At 39.5% G+C, this 18,811-nt stretch overlaps 1 protein-coding gene across 2 annotated transcripts in view; it reads left to right on the top strand.

Annotated features, from left to right (window-relative positions):
• ALMS1 (ALMS1 centrosome and basal body associated protein) overlaps window positions 1–18,811 on the top strand; it is a 72,582-nt gene that overhangs the window by 39,062 nt on the left and 14,709 nt on the right. The window contains exons 9-13 of one of the 2 annotated variants that reach the window (XM_040554485.1): window positions 5,387–6,476; window positions 8,210–8,335; window positions 10,107–10,277; window positions 13,938–15,133; window positions 18,506–18,617. In XM_040554485.1, coding sequence (XP_040410419.1) covers window positions 5,387–6,476; window positions 8,210–8,335; window positions 10,107–10,277; window positions 13,938–15,133; window positions 18,506–18,617 — 2,695 coding nt within the window. Of the gene's footprint in view, window positions 1–5,386; window positions 7,122–8,209; window positions 8,336–10,106; window positions 10,278–13,937; window positions 15,134–18,505; window positions 18,618–18,811 lie in introns of both variants that reach the window. The other variant, XM_040554484.1, reaches the window with a different exon arrangement.

Here is an 18,811-nt window from a genome sequence, read left to right as displayed (position 1 = left end):
GTCCCAATGTAGAATAAGAAAAAAAATACCATTGTTTTGTAAGCCAAGACTCCAAGAAATTACTTTTGGCTTAACTACAACACTTTCTGCTTTGATCTTGGAAGCATTTTTACTCTACAATAGCTGTAATTGGAGATCAAAAGTAGTTTCGAATTTTCAGAATGAAGGTAGATGCTTTTTTTTTCTTTTTTTGTTATACTTGAGATAAATGTTTGTTTCCCTCCAAGAAAAACAATGTCACTGAAAAATCCAGATTGTTGAAAATAAAACTATTTAACTGAAAAAAATGCAGCCAGTTTTATTGCTGACAAAATAATCTACTATAAATTTAATGGAAACCATTCTGTAAAATACTTCCTGAATTTACAGAGCGAAGCTGGCAATGTGTTGACTCAAAAAGAACAGCAAAATGATTATGATTATGAAAAGATATTTTCCTTCTCCTAAACTTTAAAGATTATGAATGGCAAACTGTTCCTAGCACTCACGCAAATAATTCTTTCATCAGATCGTCATTTTTATTTACTGCTTCTGATGCAGGCTTATGACAAATATTCTTTTTTAGAAAGTTTATATGCTGCCTCTCATTTTTTATAGGTGAAAACTCAAGAAATGTACCGCTGTGATATTTTATTGTTTCTAGCAGGAAAGATGTGAAGCTTGTCTACTAAAAAGAAAATGCAAGTAAAGAGCAGGACAATTTGGGAGAGTTCTTTTCAGGGATCATCTGAGTATTGTTCCGTTTTACGTTTGGGATAGCGTCTGATCGATTGCTGTTTGTCATTTGTGATGTGTTAAATAACAGATGCTCTAAAAAAGAAAAAGCGTAAGGGTTTCTCAAATTCTAGTTAAGCTGAGTGTTTTAAGGAGGTGATTGGGACATACGCAAACGAACAGGCTTCAAACATGTATTGAAGTGCTCAGCTGAATACTGCCCCCAGAAAGGAGCATTCTATATAAAAATGACATTTAATTTTGAAGATGCATTTCTAATAGCAAGCAACGCTTATGACTGTAACTCAGAATCTGAATTGTTTTCTTTGCTTTCTCTTCTGTAAAACTGACAAACCCTGCCCTGTGCATCTGTTTTCTGTGCACTTAATTGGTGGCGTCCTCCTGTCCATTTTATAGCTCTTCCATTATACACAAGGTGAGAAATAGTTTACTCATGTGCTTATAAACACTAAATCTTGGCAGGGCTGTTTAGGGATAGATGGCAAACATGGGACTTACACAGCTTATTTCTTAAACTTCATACTGACTCCATTTCCAGTCGACTCTTCCTAAGGGTCTTAACTGGTCCTTTAAGGAAAGGGAAGGTGCAAGGCACTGGGCTTCTTTAGGAGAGTATCACAGGAGCCCCAGTCTGTGGAATTATTAACTGAATGTTATATGAAGGGGCCTAGGAAATGTTAAACTTCAGGTTGTATGGAGGTAAACCTCGTGGCACTTATCCTAAGTGTCACTTTGGGTAATTTCTATATCTGTAACCAGATGGGAAAATCTGAAGACTTGTAGGTGCTGTTCTGCTCCAGGTGTATTGTCTTTCAAATTTAACCTTCTTCCTGTGCCTTTTGCATATGTGCATTTCTTTCTGTGCCCCCTCGTTTGGGCTGAGGGGTTTCGAGATGATGTTGGATGTAAGAGAATTTCAACATACTAACCCCATGATTTCTTTCCATCTAAATTTAGGGTCTTATTACTCCACCTATATTCGTGGGGATGAGAAGTAGTTATCACTTGATTTACCTAAGAGTATTCTCCCTTTGCATTCTGTATTCTTCCACTATATACTGTATTTTTCCACTCCTTGTTCTTACTTGCTTTTTCAGGAAGTTCACTGAGTTGTAGCTATAAATTTGCACTGCATTCTCTTGTGGATCATATGCCGTACAGATCTTTTTTGGAAAGATGACACATAACAAGCACAATAAAACATGTGAAAGGCTTGGGAAGAGGAGTTTATAGCAACTTCTGTGCTTGCTTTCAGTAGGAGTTGCTGCATTCAGGCGGTTGAACTGGTACATGGCTCAGGGAAGAGATGGGCTCAGGAGCAGCCCTGCCCTGGCACAGAAGTGCCCTGTGTCCTTGCACACTTCTACACCCCCTTATTGTCCCTCCCAGCCACAGGAAATGCAGGGACTCAAACTAATGCACTTCCTTAGAATAGGTAAGGCTACAGGAAAGTACTGCTTTGGAAGAGTAATCCTAGCCTTGGAAGAATAATCCTAAGAAGAGTAATCCTAGCCTTTCAGATGCGCTACTGCACTCCAGGGATTTTGATGTCAATTTTGGATGCTGATGAAACTGTTTGTCTTGTCTTGCTGTTCCCAGCTAACCACGATTGCCCCTGACGCTAAACCAATCTGTCAGAAAGAGATGGGCTGGAATAATGGAAGAGGGAGCTGCTGTCTAGCATGGCGTGTGAAACGTGGGTTGGTATTTTGCGTCAGGAGGGGGAATAAGAGTATGATACCAGGTTTAGTTCAAACCTAATTAAGTGAGAAGAATCTCTGTGGATAAAAAGTCACTCTGGAATTGCAACAGCTACTTGTAAAAAACAGTGTTTCCTTTGTTTTGTTACTGCCCTTACTGAAGGTGCCCTCCTTGCAGCTGAGCAGTTAGCAGATCAGGTGAGCAGTTGCCTTAGTTTGCTTCAGGGCAAAGTCTGTTGCAGGTTTTGATCAACACTGACAGGAAAAAAAATACCGTGAATGGTAACATAAGTTTTTCTCAATTATACTTGCAAGAATTTATCTTTGTGCTCTTAGATGAACAGGTTTTCCGCATGCATCTGGGAGTGTGGTGTTTTATTCACTTGCTTGTAGTGTGATCATGAGGTATTTGCATTTCTTTTCTTCCAAACTGCCTTCTTACACCAGTCAGGTAAGTTGCTGCAAAGATGAGCTGCCAGCATTTTGCAGCTTCTGCTGTAATGAGAAAAGCCTTAAAAACACAGGTCCTGCTGCAGAGAGAGGATCACATTTTATTTGTCCATCTGGTTGATCTCTGTAAGTCCCTGCAGATGATGAATGTTCCTTGCTAGTGTCTGTGCTTTGTAATGAGATTTAAAGCCTATTCAAACTTCACTGATATATTTAGACACGTGTTTTTATTTGTGTTGTTTGGCAAGTACCGAGAGCCACTTGTTGAACCCTTTATACCTTCTCTCTCTGTATGGTATATTTAATGGTTTGTCTGCAAAAGGTGTAGAGAACTCAGATTTCATTTTGAGATGCCAGAAGGCAGCACAGGTTCCTTAGAAAGCAGGGGCTGTAACTGAGGAGCACCCCCTGGGAATTGTCCCATTAACTGCTGCATCAGTTTTCTGCCTCATTAACAGGTGCTGAAAGGCAACACCATCTGAGGAGGAGAGTATGTAAAGGGTAGGGTACGGGTTTTTTGACTGATTCTACTGTTGGGCTATAGCCTGTGTTGCTTTAATTTTATTTACTTACTACAGTAGTTTGCTGTTGATTGTTGATGGTGGAGCTGTTTGGCTGGTGGCATTGGACCTTGAGGTACAGGAGAATATGAAGCAATGAAGGCAGGAGAATAGGCTGCAAACGGTTTGTAAAATCGGGCAAGAAAACCAGGAAGAAGGTTAAAGTTATTAGTTTCAGTTTCTTAAATGACCATAAGCAAATAACTTAAGACTCAGAATTTTATACTGCTGTGTAAAATACATGACAGAGTTGTCTGAATGTGGGTAACCAAATAGTAGAGTCCTAAACGTAGTGGCTGTGATAGAGGGGTGTGATATGGATGTGAGACAATTTTCATGGTCAGACAAAGATGTAAACGTAATTTAGCCCAAAATTTATGAACAAGGACAACTGACAGTGTACATCCTTGGTTTTGGCTGGATTAGTGTCTTACCTATTGCTAGGATTTCCTTATGCTGTTTGCAGTATCCAGCAGTTTCAGCAGCTTTCAGAAAGAGGGGAAGAAAAAGTATTTGTGGCAAATGTGTCTGTTTTGATGGGAGAATGAAGATGATCTGCGCCTGAAAATTGGGAAGTTTTTACAAGTTATCATTTGCCTTAAAGAGTAAATGAAGGGTCTGATTGTTTTCAGTCATATTTTAATTACTGTCAGCAGTGGGTGGTGACCATAAAAAGGTTTATTGTAGGTCTTGTCTGGGAAGTTGGCATGCTTTTTTTTAAAGGAAAACAAAAATATCAATTATGGAAAATTAAAGCTTTTCTAATTAAATATTTTCTCATGCTTTTTAAAGAACATCTCTCTTTTTAAAGAACATTTCTTCTTGCCTTGTCATTGAATTTCTTTGACTTTAGTTCTGCTTCATGAATGCTAGAATCAAACAGCTCAAGTGCGAGGGAAAACATTTAATGTAAAAGTTCTACTTTATATTGTGATAGTTATGCCATAGAAAAATGTCAGATTCCAGAGCATCCCTGTAACCCTAAAATGTCACAACATAGCGCTTTGCTTGCATGGAGTTTGTTTGGACTCTGCTCCAAACGAAAATATTTTTAGCTGCCTGCTATAACTGATTTCGTGGAGGTTGCCAGCATTTAACATCATGCACTTGGTTAAGGCTTGAGCACTTGTAATTGGAAGTTAACGTGTGGGGTTCTGCATTGTGTTTTGTTTTTCCGTGGAGCTATTAAGGGACACCTTTCATCAGAAACTTAAAAGATCACAGGTAGTTAAGCTTGTGTGTAAAATCTCCGTCCTTGGAGGTCTATGAAATTTGATGAGGCAAGTCCCTCAGCAAGCTGTTGGGATGTTGAATTTATCCTGCTTTGAGCAGATCAGACTGGAGACCTCCGGTGGTCTCTTCTGACCTAAGTGTTTCTGTGATTGTGTATCTAACTGGTTATCTTTTTAACGATTAAAATAGCACTGAAATTACAAAGCTATAGTGGTGTATGTGTGTGTCTAAATCACTTTGAACTTAATGAACAAATATGCATTCCAAAGGTAGTCATTTTTCCTAGTACATTTTGAAGTAGGTTTATGGTAAGTGTTCAACTGTGTACGAAAAAAGCTCATAAAAAGGTAGAAAGTTCTGATGTTATAACAAGCGTCAGAGCTGACATCTGTAATACAACTTTATATCTTACAAAACTAAAAGGTTCTAACTCTGTTAGGATAATTAAGTTGCAAATACTTCTCAACATCGCTCCACTCACTGGTAAACAAGAATAAAACTGTTAGCTAATTTGCTAGCACTTAAAATAAAACAAATTTTTAATTAGTTGCATAAAAAGATGAGTTCCAGAGAAAGCGTGTGCTCATTTGTAATTACAGACTCTTGATTACTGATAGCACTGCTCTTTCTCTGAATTCTGAAATCCTGATGTTGGTGAGGACAGAAAGCCGTCCCCATAACCTATATCAATTCTTCTGTGTTTTTCAGGGTGCATGGAGTTGCAGTTTGGAAGCTGCTTCTGGCTATGGCTGTAATCAGGAACAGGACATAGACTACTTCAAAGCTTTGAGTGACAAAAGATTTCATGCTGACAGCCAAACACAAGCCTTCAGGACTAAGGAGCTTTTAGAGTCGAGCTTACAACAAGTCGTGCCTTTATACAGAGCTAATCCTCCTGATCATGGCCTTCTGAAGGATACACCCTTTAAATCTCCGATCTGCAGCCAACATCAGCCAGTTGCAAGTAGTCATTCTGCTGGCATCGTTGGACTTCACTCACCATTGCAGAAGGAACGGGACAGATGTGTGGTGAGGTCTGCAGCTGCTTCTGATGTGCAAACAGAAGTCCATTTACCAGCTCAGAAAAAGCTGTCTTTTCCAAAGTGTTCTGAAGAGATGTCTAAGCAAATTACCTCTATCACCTTTTCATCCCGAAAACGTTTTCCGTCGCCTCTGACTTCCATGGCACTCAGCGGCAGTCTTAGTGGAGATGGTCTCGATAGGTTAATGCCTTTGGAGGTTGGTTCTGCTAGCGCTGAGGAACAGAGCCATGGCAAGCAACATTGGGAAAGATCTAAGGCTTGTCCTCCTTCAAGTCCAGTTCTCGCTGGCTCACGGTCTAATGAGATGGCATTTACTGCTGACAGAGCCAGGTTTCATCATGTCTCTGCTGGCAGTGACAGAGCTGGAGCTTATCAAGAAACAGACTGTTTGTCAGATCAGGATTCTGTAAGCATCCGTGCTGATGAGAGACAGACCCTTAGTGCAAAAAATTCTGACATTCTGTCTCAAGATGTGACTGAATCGGGCAGGCATAGTGCCAGAATCCTCGGGCTAGACTCTGCTGCAAGATTCAGTCAAGGTACGAATGGGCTTTCTGAACCCTGTTCTGTAAACTCTGATCAGCAGGAGAAGAGCAGCCCGCCTGGCCACGTCCAGTTGTGTGAGAGCTTAGAGGATTCCCATCCAGCCATACAAACTGATTTGCTGAAGGGCCAAGTTAAGCTGCTGGAAGAAGAGCAACGTCCTTCTGATGCAGTGCCTCTCATTCAGAAAGAGGCTTCCGGAGAGCAAATCGGTGCGTCTTGCCATTCATCTCCAGATGAGGTTTTAACCACCATGTCTGTGTCTCCTGCATCGCCAATTAAGAAAGTGCTGTCTTGTGTCCACATAACTCTTTCCCCAAAATGTAATAACTCAGAGCTGCACAGGGACTTGAATACTGCAAATGAGATGAGACTGGGGGATAAACCTGAAGTTAATACCCTACCAGTGCCTTTAAAAACTCCAAAAACTTTGTTAGAAGCTGTATCTAAATTACCAACTGCTGCCCTTATTCCAGAAGATCAGAGAGGTTCATCTTTCCCCATGCCAGTGTCTTCAGCAGATCACTGCCTGGTGCTTTCCTCTGTTCCAAGCACAGCAGCCCAAGAGCTGCCTCCGCAAGGCAGTGAGAGCCTGCAGGCTGTGGGTTCAGGGGGATGTGATCTGAAGAATATCTGCAACTCCATAGTTCCTGCAGAAACTGGGAAAAGTACCTCTGATGCCACCACCCAGATAACGACAGAAAGTCCTGAAAAGACAACCTTTTCAGCAGAAATTTATGTTAATTCACAAGACAGTGAAAATACTACCCATCAGTCATCTCTCCAGAAAATACGTGAATTTCCCCAAAATGCAACTTCATCTCTTAACAAAATTTCCTCTTTCCTGAGGCAGGGTGGTGAGCAAATCAGTGTCTTATATGTAGTCTTCCTTCTGTTCAAGTTTGAGGTATTTATGGGTAGTAAAAACAAAACCACAGCTTTTTTGTGGAAGTAACGTTTTTGAGATAATTCTAATATTGATATTTACAGTTCATATGAAACGAACCCTTACACTTGGGATTTACAGTCTTGTTGGTAGGGAGCTGTATCAAGACAGTTGTGGTTCAGTTCAAGTGTATCTGGAACCACATTTGTTGGAGACAGGCTTGGTTCAAGAAAAAATTCTGGTTTTGTTTCTGGGTAATTTGATTTGGTTCACTGCTTACAGCTTAAAAAAGATTAGTGGTTGGATGAAAACTAAGAAAAATGTGCCCATTGCTATTTTAGAATGAAATACATAGAATAAAAGAGTGTGCGGGGCTTTTTAAAGCTTGGCAGAGGAATATGGATGTTGCAGTGTGGTTTCCCACACTGATGTTTTGTACTACAAAAACTGTAGTTCTTGTACTATTTTCCTGTGCTCTGGACTTTGTATCTCTCTTGTCAAGGTGTTTAAAATAGTGTAGTTGAGAACAGATTACTTCATTACATCAGAGTGCAAAATATGCCAGCTATTTGATCAGCTGTTCTCTTCACTATTAAAAGTCAGCTAATGTTTTGGTCCAGACATTTGTGTGTGTTCTGTTATAACAGCACACTGTGTTTATTGACTCGAGACAGGTATCGATGCTCATTGTAAATGATTTCATTAACCGTGGGTCAATGGAGGCTCTGTGGATATATGAGTTGCATTTTTATTTTTTAAGCCAGCGTTTGTCACCCTAGTCACAAATTTAATAATTTAATATTGATCTTTGAGGAAAACCATTGGCAAGTAAGCTGTCTTTTCTATTTAATTGACAGTCAGTCTTCTAACCCATGGGTAGGTATTCATTAGATACTTAATAATTGCAATTTATTTTCCTAAAGAATATGCTGTTTCTCGAGATTTACTGCAATGACCACCTTCTGTCTCCTTGCATCCTGATCTGTTACTTTTATCTTCAGCTGCATTAAAGGATTAAATCCTGACTTCTGTGAATTGCTGTGCTTTCCATCCCTGCAGATCAGCCGTTACTACTGCCGTATAAACCTTCTGGAAGTAGTGGGTTGTATTATGTTCCTTATCTCAGAGCAGGATCCAAAATTTCTCCAGTTGGATCAGAAGCTAGTGTTAAGAGCTCTCACTCAGGTACTTATTTGGCTTAGATCTTCCAATGTGAGATCATGGTTTTAGTTTATGGGTCAAAATACATCTATTTTGCACGCAGAATTATCTCAGTTTAGCTCAGAACTCTTCCGTCCTGCTAGTTTAGAGGAAGTGTGCTGATTTTAATAGAAAAATGTCTTTGTTCACATTCATGCCACTTTATAACACAAAGATATATGAGTCCTGACTTAAGGTTATGGTTTCAATGTCTCTGATGAAAAGGATGTTCTCATTCTGTTAGCAGTGAAGAGAAACAAGGCTGAATTAGAGCTTGATAATTCTTTACTTTTCTCTGGGAGTTACTGTTTAGTTTGGGCTCTTTCATATCTCTGCCAGTTCTCCTTCCTTATAGTTCCTTTCTTTCTGTATTTTCCGTATTTTTCTCTCATTTTTTTTAATTTGCTGTGTGCGCATTCTGAAATACCAGGAAATACTGCATGCATTTCTGATAGTAGCTTTCTCAGTATTGAATGTCTTTCCTCCATTTTCAAGGATTCCAGTATAGAAAATTCCTATAAACATTGCAATTTGTAACTGTGTTTTAAAATACAAACTAACCTCTTACCACCCCATCCGCCTATCTCTCAGTAAAAAACATTTCTTGTTTAGTAGAGAAAAGGATGATCTAGGATTAATCATCATCTTGTGTTTTTTTTAAGTTCTCTTCTATGTGTAAAGAACACATCACTTAAGCTTTGTAGGTCTTACTTTCATGTTGTTTTCAGCCAGAGCTTTTTGGCATCCAAAGTTATTTGTAGACAAAATTAATATTATAAGGATGTCCAGTTCCTGTCAGATGTGCCCCAGGGGAGTAGGTTGGTACAACGGCGACAGTAAGTGCACAGGTTAGTCACTGTAGCCCCAAGCTGTGCTTCCAATTATTTGTGTCCCTGCTCATTGCCTCCTTCCAGTCTGCCTCTTGTAGTATGGTCAGAATGAGAGAAACAAACGTGATGCAAGACTTGTTTTCTAAAAAATATGCTAGATACAAAAATTCAGCATGCATATGAGACAGTGCAAGGTTCTAGAAAATGCACAGCGGAGTTAAAGACAAATAAACAAACAAACAATCCCCCCCAACAAACTAACAACAACAACAACCCAACCAAACAGTAGTTTTTAAACGGGTTGCTGGGATTCCTAGCTCCCGAGTTGTAGCTGAAGGAAACTAAGTAAGTCTGCTGAATGTAGCCAGATGGTGTTGACAAGGATGATAAATCAGTTAGGGGCCGTTTTAGGTTTCTAACATTAGGACACAGAGATACAATACCAAGAACTATGCTGCTGTTGTCTTGAATTCCCGTTTAGAGGTTATACAGACCTACTCTTGTCTTCTAGCTGTTCTCCATGGCTATTCTGAGCTCAGAAAATAGGCATTTACATCAGTCAGTGAAAACGTGTGGAATTTAATTTGAATCGGAGGGAGTCTGAAGTCCTGTGTCTGGCTTCCTAGCAGACTTGTCTAATGCTAATTTTCTTGTGTTCTTTTCTGCTCATTAGTAGAAGAGGTAAGTTTATCTGTGTCTCACGGAAGAACGTTGTCACCAAAGTTTGTGGAAAACAATCCTGCAGTGCCTGCTGCCTATTAGTCATTAGATCTGCTCTCTAGGGATCATGATTGCTGGTTTCTGAATGTACTGGTACTGATACTTGGATAACAGGCTTTCTTTCAGACATCTTTGTTGTGAAATTTCTGTCTCTCTTCTTCGTGTTTCCACCTTTTACTCGTAATTACTGCCCTTTCTTTCTGCAGGATCAAATGATGCTCTTCCCTCAAGGTTTCCAGGAAATGTGCTTGGTTTCAGAGATGATAATCCTCCAGACAGTACGGCTATCAAGCATAAAGACGGAATGTACGCGAAGAGGGCGAAGCCCAAGCTAGCCTGGGCTGAGGAACAAATGATACCCCTAGAGGCTGCCCCAGGTAGTTATCATGGTGGTGTTCTTTTTTTTTTTTTAAAAAAAAAAAGTATTTATATACATATATATGTACACACATACATGTATTTTAACACATGTGAATGAAATCACATCAAAAGAACTAGGTTTTAGGATCCATGGTGTTTGGTCTTGTGCTACTGCTTATACTCTGCCTGAAGATGCTAAATCTGACTCTTTTTTCTGTTCTCCATCTCTCTGCTTCTCCCTGACTGCCGAAATACTTAGAATCGTAGAATCATTTAGGTTGGAAAAGACATCTAAGCTCACCTGGTCCAGCCTTTAACCTAGCACTGCGAAACATGGACATTTCTATTTGCTAGGATTCCAGTAGCTGCAGTGCTTATTAGGGCCTTTGTAAGATTATTTTTCTTTTTTAAGGCACTCTGTTAAGTTTGTGAAGTGCAAAGCTTTCTCTTAAGTATGGAAAGGATGCAAATGTAGAACATAATAGAAATAAAAGCACGTGGGATGGCTCAGTATATTGGGCAGGAGCTTTGTTCCTTCCCACAGATACACTGATATCTTGTGATGTCATGTAAAGTATCTCTGTAATGCTGGTATTTAACTGAGTTTTAATTTGATTTGACTGATGTCCTTCTTCCTCACCATCCAAGAAGGTTAATGGAGGAGTTCCTGAGGGATGAAGGTCAGGGTTTATACTACAGCAGCTGACTTTAAGGCGATCTTGCATTGTTGGAATGCCAACAAAGTGAAACGACACTGAGCTAACTAACGGTTTCACACTGTATCTCATGACAGTAGCTAAAATTAGTCCTGATGGACACTCCTTGTGTACAAAACCTCATGCTGCCATTTTGAGTGTCTGATAAACTTCTTCACGTATGAGGAAGGATGAGGATTTTTGTTCAGTTCGGGAATTGCATCTTGTTCCTGGGCAGAAGTAACTCTAAACAGAAAACGGTGGTGTGGTTGCCATCTCTCCTAGATACAGCTCTGAATTCATCAGGGCAGGTGTTTATCACAGAGTACATGTGCTAAGTTAAACAGAATGAGCAAATTGCAAGAAGGTAATGTAACTATGGATACTAATATTGGGTGGGACCAGAACCATGTGAACAGCATAATGGATGCCGAATGACAGGGTTCCTGCTCAGAGCAGGCAGAGTCCTGTACAGTATTCTAGGGAGCCCATTTATTTTTCCTAATACCATGTAAACTCACCATATGAAGGTGTTTAATGGAATATGTTTTTGGTATGCATTCCATTGAATAGAATAATCATACTTCAGTATGATTATTTTTGTTGTTTTAAGCAGAGAGCTTGATATGCCTGGGATAAGGTCACCCCTTAGGGCTGCGCTGATGTATCAATAACGATTCCTGCTGATGACTTCAGTTCTTCCATTTAGAAGGGATTTTCTTTTGAAGTGAAGCTTTTTTCTCCAGAATGGAGATTACATTATTGATATTTCCAGAAGATAATTTAAAATATTTCTGTAAGACGCTTAATGTCATTATTTTATATTTGCTTTTTTGATAAACGTGCATAGGATCAATAGTTGAATTACTGCAACAAAGACAACATTCTCTTAACCTATTTATTTGAACAGAATAAATAATTCTCTGAACACTTTTAAAATGCAAGGATACAGAAAAGAGGAATAACTTTTTTTAAAAAAAAAAAGCTTTTCTTTTTTTGCTGGGGGTAACTCAAAACAGAAGATGAATCTTGGGTCACAGTGTTAGAATTGAAGAAAGACTGCATGTATAGAAGTGAGCTTTCCAAACAAGAACCTGCAATAAGAAACAAAATGCTGCGCTGGAGCAGAGAACCATTTATGCTGTCTGTCTGAATAGCCTGGGTAAAAATGAAAGGGGAGCACAACTGTTAATATAAAATTAACTAAAGGTATTTTTCTGTAGGAATGATGGCCTAAAGACACAGGCAGGAAAAGAACTAAGTAGAAATAATCTTTTGTTAAAACAGTACAGTTGAAAGCTTAATAAGCAAGCTTTCTGAAAGAGAACTTGCATGTTTAAAATCTTCTCTGACTCTTTCAACTGTATTTTTAGCAGGCCTAATAAAAGATTACCTCTACCAACAGAACTTGTCTAGAGCTTAAAATTCTGCAAGTTATTTATTTTTTTAAAAAAGTTTCTCTGTATAAACAGCTTTATTTTTTGTCTGTTTGCATTCCTTCCGTTTTGTTGGTAACTTTTTTTGTAAAATGCAGAAGTAACAAAAATTCTGCATAGTATTCCCAAGCCTAATCTCATTAGCCAGGAGGATGTGGAGGAATGTTCCTAGTTCCTACATAGGTACATAAACGTTGACCTTGTATGCAAACACAAATTGCTCTCATTTCAGAGTTAGTGAGACTGGGTGTGCTGTTCCTGATCTTAACATGACACTGAAATGTTTCTGTGATGAGACAGGGAAGGGAAGATATGCAAGGAAACAAGTGACTGAATAAAAGTAAAATTTATGAAGCCTGTGTTAACAGGATAAAATGACATAATTTTATCATAACTCTTTCTGTGCTTGTTTTGCATCACTATTTCCCATGTGGAATTGAGGTTTTATAAAACCCTAGCCTGTGATTCATGATGAGGCAGGTAGGCTTTTCCTCCTTTGGGTGGGGAGAGGCTTGGTTGTGGGACTTAATACCCCTTCTGCTGAAACAGCAGCAAATTTTTCTTAAAAAAAAAAAAAGAAACCAAAAAAAACAGTTCTTCGTTACAATTGCAGAAGGAGAGAAATGAGAAGATAGCTTAAAACAACAAAACATTTTGGGGGAGAATGTTGAAAAGCTAGGGAAAACTAATTTGAGTATTTGAGGACTTGAGAAGTCCTTCTGGCACTAGGATCTGTAGTTCCTGCTTTCTTCCTTTATGGATCCTTGACTATATGATTGTATAACTCAGTCCGTTGTACAAAGAACATAATATGAAACATTTTTACTTTTTATTTTTTATGGTTTTTACGGTTTATTAAAATGGCTTTAAAGTTGTCTTTGGAGTATTTTTCTGCTAGTATGTGCTGCATGCATACTTAATGTGTGTCCATTACAAATGAGTTAATAGTTGTATTCCTGCATATAGTGCTCTGTAATTTCAAGTAGTAGCATATTCTTGGGGGATTTCACTGCTACTTTGAGCTAAAATGTGTTATTTGAGCTTGAATAAAAAGCAGAACTAGGTCTTGATATACTATCAGAAATGTTTCCAGGAGCTATACAGGAGGTGGTATTGGTTGTCTTGTATATAGTGCTTTTCTGAGTTAAGAGGTAATATTCAGGCATAGCCCTAGGGGGACATTTGTACTCCCTGGGCATTTGTCTGAAAGGCAAAATGAGCTGTGGCTTCCTGTCATGAGTTTCCATAAATGTAAGTTTTCCAATAATATAAATTTGTCCAAATTTTGATCTCTGTAATTACATGCAGCATATCTAGATTCCTCCTTCAGATTCAGTTGGATCCAGCATTCTCTTGGGTTCCAGGTTGCAAATGGTAGAAAATACTACTTATGTACTTTTAATAATACTAAAACTTCATTCCTAAGTGAGTTGCGTTTTGGGAATGGGAGAGTTGAGATGAAAATCACCCTGTTTCAGATTTGCTGGTTTTTATTTGCTTCCTTGTAAATGAACAACAACAAAAAAAGGGGTTTCTTGTGTTGTAGAACACGCGGATCGTTTAAAGTCTGTGAAAACCACTCACTCGGTCTTCAGGTCTGCCCAGTTCTACCTTCATCATCCCATGTCCATGCGTGAGAGCTCCTTCCAGTCGAACAGCGAGCTCTCGGAGGACGGTTCTGGTGTTGGACGCGCTAGACCTGCCTCAAGTGCTGTCTTCCAGAACCGGAAGAATGCACATCGCCATAAACGTGTTTTCTCTGCCCGTCATAAGAACGATGGTGAAAACGAGTTCTTCCCACTCGCTGCAGAAGCAGATTACAGCAAGAACGAGGATCTAAATGTTGGTACGTCTCCGGAGAGTGAAATGTCTGGAAAGGAGCTGCTTCAACACGGCAGAAGAGACGCAGAACAAAAGGCAGCTAGAAGTTATCCTTTAACCTGTAGCCAAACGACTTGTCTTCGTGAGAATGTGGAGAAAGACCTGCCGCTGAGACAGATAACCCACTCCACCGGTAGCTTGGATGACCTCTGGGTTAAGTTTCTGGAGCACCAGAAGAGATACCAGCACCATGATTTTAGGGGTAACGGTGAGCTCTCCCTCATTGAGCGCCTCGATCGATTGGCCAGGATCCTTCAGAATCCCATTAAGCATACACTAATACCAGCAAAATCAGGAAAGAATGTTTTTGAAAGAAAATACAAGATAAGAGAGCAGAAGAAAGTAAGGCTGCCAGAAAAGAGCATGTCTGAAAGTACTTCGGAGCCTCATGCAGCATGTGTTGAAGAAAGGCCATTTATCAACCATGATGAAAATAGCTTTGTTGAGCTTAGGAAAAGTAGGTCAGAAGAGAAAATGATCTGCCACATGAATAAAATTTTGGAGCACCAGCAGTACTTGGAAACTCCTAGTGATACTTCCTCAGAGAGCGGGCTTAGTAAAGATCATTGCACCACAATAAGTTCTACCATCTCTGAATCAGATGGGGTAACCCAAACAGAGCTGGAAACTGTTGCTCAGACTGAGGTGAGCAGTTCCATTTCCACCATCGACACCGCCAGGCTCATCAGGGCTTTTGGGCATGAAAGAGTGCGGGTGTCACCAAGACTTTCCCAGCTTTATTGCACCATCAACCAGCAGAAGAGTCGCTCTGAAAAGTGGGACAAGGGAAGCAGCAAAGCAGTGGGCGTAGAATATCCCAAGGTTACTGCTGAGAAACACAGGAAATGGAAAGAGACCCAGGTACGTGATCAGTTAGACCAAAAGATAATTTTAGCTAATTTTTACAGGCACTCTTAAACTACTGTACAGCAATAAAGTCTCTGTTGTTACTTGGAGAATCACTTAAAACACACAGTGGTAAGCTTCTATCCTTGGTAGCTCAAAAGGAAGACAGTCTCTTTTGCCTCTCCAGGAGTAAGGAGGAGCTCAGAATACCTTAAAACATCAATCCTGCTTCCTTTCTTTCTGTTCTTCTGTGTCTTTTTTCCTCCTCCTTTATTTGCCTGGGAGGTAGTCTTGGGAAACAAGATGCTGCTCTGTCTTATTTCTAGTTAACTGCAGGTTCTGTGCTTTTTGCAGTCCTGGTAGAAAGTTCAGGTTGCAGCTTTTGACTGAATATTGCTACCTAAGTATATCTGGGCAACAATAAATACTGTTTAATAAAAAGGATCAAAGGATTTATATGAATTTTATTATTGTTTGTCTATTTTAAATGTTGGAATTTAATCAACATCTGAGTGTTGGCTGGTTGTAAGTTTCTGTATTTGGCAGTTTAGGCATATTAAAAGAAAGCATTTGGCCTGAGAGTTCTAGACAAAAACTCTGGAGTAAAGCTGTTATGAAGCTGAGAGAATCATTCTGATGACTTCAGCTGAATTTGTACGTGGTCTCCTGCAGGAGAAATGAAAATTAATTTCCTGAAAGGCGGCCATGGTATGGATTTGATGATTATAGAAAGAAATAAGAGTTCTGGGGTTCTGTAATATACATTACTGCTGAAAAGTACAGGAACAAATAGGAAATATTTCTTCTTTTTTGGTGGAAGAAAGTGATAGTGTTATTGTTAATAATGGGTTTTAGAGAAACAAGTTTTTCTTAATACAACCAACTAAATTTGTCTGTCAAGTTACTGAATGCAAGTCTGGGAAGAAAGACTTCCAAGAATTGTTTTAAAATATTTTTATTAATATTATGAAATAAAACAGTCAAACTTTGCAACATTAACACCATTAATCAGCACGCTGACTGTCTAAATATCAAATTAGGATCCAACATGCTGTGCCATGGTTGTAGCGTTGGGAAGCTCGTAGAATCACAGAATAGGTTGGGTTGGGAAGGACCATAAAGATCATCTAATTCCAGCCCCCTGCCATAGACAGGGACCCCTCCCACCAGACCAGCTTGCTCAAAGCCCCATCCAGCCTGGCCTTGGGCACTGCCAGGGATGAGGCATGATGATTTTATTCCATATTCTGTTTGTAAGGCTAATCCTTCAACGTCTATTTAGACCTTAAAAACAACCTGTAGTCTACTTGACTTTGAAAATCACCTATGAGATAGATAACAGAATCCATTAATACTTACATGAGAATAAAGACTCACTGTTCTCAGTGCTTGGTGTTGCATTGAATCCATATGGCTCTTAAAAAGTGGTAACTTTTATCTCGTGATGTGCTCTGTGCGTGTGAATATATAACCAACATACAAAGAGATGATTGACCTGCCTCAAGTAAGGAAGAGAGAAAATTAATGGCAGAATGTTAACTTCATTGTAAAATCCAAATGTTGGTAATTTCCATGATACTTGGCAGAACAGAAATCAAGATCTTTTTTGTTTTTAGTTGGAAATATCTGTGGTTCAGAAACTGCTGTTTATTTATAGCAGGAGCTCTACTCCTAAGGAGACTACTGTACAAATCTTGCAGACAAGTGCTGCGCTTTGTAGCTCAGTGTTTTTTTTTTTGAGAGCCTATTGTCAGCTCTGCTTCCAGAAAACTTGATTGCAGCTTTTTTTATTTATAGATGCTGAACCCATCCCAGAAGGTTTTCATCTATTCCAGTTTGTTATTTCTAAAGCACTCTTAAAGCTGCCATCTGGTAGCAGGTACAAAACTAAAGGTTGTGCTATTTAACTGCTGAAGGGCTTTGAAGGCACTGCGCTGAGTATTCTGGTCCAAACAGGAATATGCATGTCAATATTCAGTACTGAAATGCTGCTTGTATTTATTTCTGCATGTGCATGTAAATGGGTTATCTTGTTTTTTTCCCTGCTTCATCCCATCTTCCCTTTTGCTGAGCAGCCCATATTCAAATTTGCTTCTGTTTTCTGAAAGAAGATACAGACCTACTACAGCGGCCTAGTGCACTGTGTCAGAGCTGTAATAGTTTTATGAAACTAAAAAACAGCTCTTCCTGGCGTGCGCGAGAATAAAAATTGCCTCCTTTAAATGTTGAAATGAAATTGTTTTGCATTGAAGTGGTGGTAGCAGAGGATCAATAAAAAGGTAATAAAAAGCCTTCGTTCATTTCCATTGTGGCTAGCGTTATGAGTTACTAATAGAACACTAATTGCTATGATCAAGCAAAAACCAAAACAAAATCTGCTTCATAATTAAAAAATGAAATTGAGCAGAGTTGCAGAGGTTGGTCTGTGCTGCGCTGTTGGGTTTGATGCCCAGGGAAGCACTGCCACTGAATTGCTGTTAATAAAGCACTACCGTTCTCTGTGCTTTCTATAACCAAACAGCTTATGGACTAGATGCATTACCCTTAGAATATATTCTATTTTAAATGTCTGTTAATTTATAACATATTAAAATAATTTAAATTCTATGGCAGTCATGCTGCTTACTCTCTTTGTGGCTGGAGCTCCTGTTTGTGTGACTGTTGATGTGAAAGTATTCTTTTGCCTAAGCTGTGCTCTCACCATGGGCCTCATGTTTCTTGCTTCTGAGTTGAATTTTCTCCACCTGGAGAACTTTTTGTAGTGAGGATCGCCAAGGTGAGAGAACTTCTCGTGCTTTGAGAAGATTTTGCTCTTTCATGCCAGCGTTGCAGATCTGGAGTTCGCTGTGAATTCACTTGAAAGAGCAACATGTTTTTCTTTCAAGACAGTTTGTCCCTCCAGCAACACCAGCCACCTCTAAAGGCTTTTGGTTTGAGAGGGTAGGAATATAAGATTCGGTTCAGATGTATTTTCTCCCTCTTCCCAAAACAGAAATACCTTGCGCTTTGCAGTCTTTCCTGAAAGCACAGCCAACAAATGGTCTTGGTGCTGCAGAGGGGTTGTGGAAGAGCTGTCTCGACAGGCTATGCTGTCCCTTGAGCTTCGGACAGATGAACAGGAGGATGCTCAGCACTGTGCAGAATTTGATCTTACAGAAACCATGCACTCTTCTTACTAGAACAGGGTGCTCAAAGTGCATGAGCCTATAAAACCAAGGCTGACTGTTGTGTGGCATAGCAATAGGAGACACTGAGCAGCCTCTTAAACATCTAAATAACATTAGAGTCAAGGTACTGCAAATAGGGATGACTTGTTGTTTAAATCCTTCTTCCTTTTCATTTCAGTTAGGTTTTTAGGAATTTCTGTTGTTTTTTCTCCCCCTCCAGAAGGCAATCCGTGTTTCGTTGGATTCAACTTCAAGCAGCAGTTCTTGGGGGCCAAGCTCAGCTCTTAGCAACAAGCGACGAACACGGATGTTAAACAAAGGTGTCCAAGCAGGTGAGCTGTTGGTTTCCAAGCTTGTCTTTTGTGCTTTGCTTCTGCTTTTTATCTCTTTGAAAACATTTTCCAGGGTCTGTTGTACATTCCTGGTTATGGGTATGTATGTGCAGCATTCTTCAAATTCACTTCACGTGCTTTTAGAGAAAAATGTTCTGGTCTAATTAAAATGACCCATTTCATTTCCTTTCTTG

This window comes from Cygnus olor, chromosome 4, assembly GCF_009769625.2.
Source record: "Cygnus olor isolate bCygOlo1 chromosome 4, bCygOlo1.pri.v2, whole genome shotgun sequence".
NCBI classification, from domain to species: domain Eukaryota; kingdom Metazoa; phylum Chordata; class Aves; order Anseriformes; family Anatidae; genus Cygnus; species Cygnus olor.
Note: the sequence above shows the minus strand (reverse complement) of the source record. Positions and strands in the feature narration are given on the sequence as shown.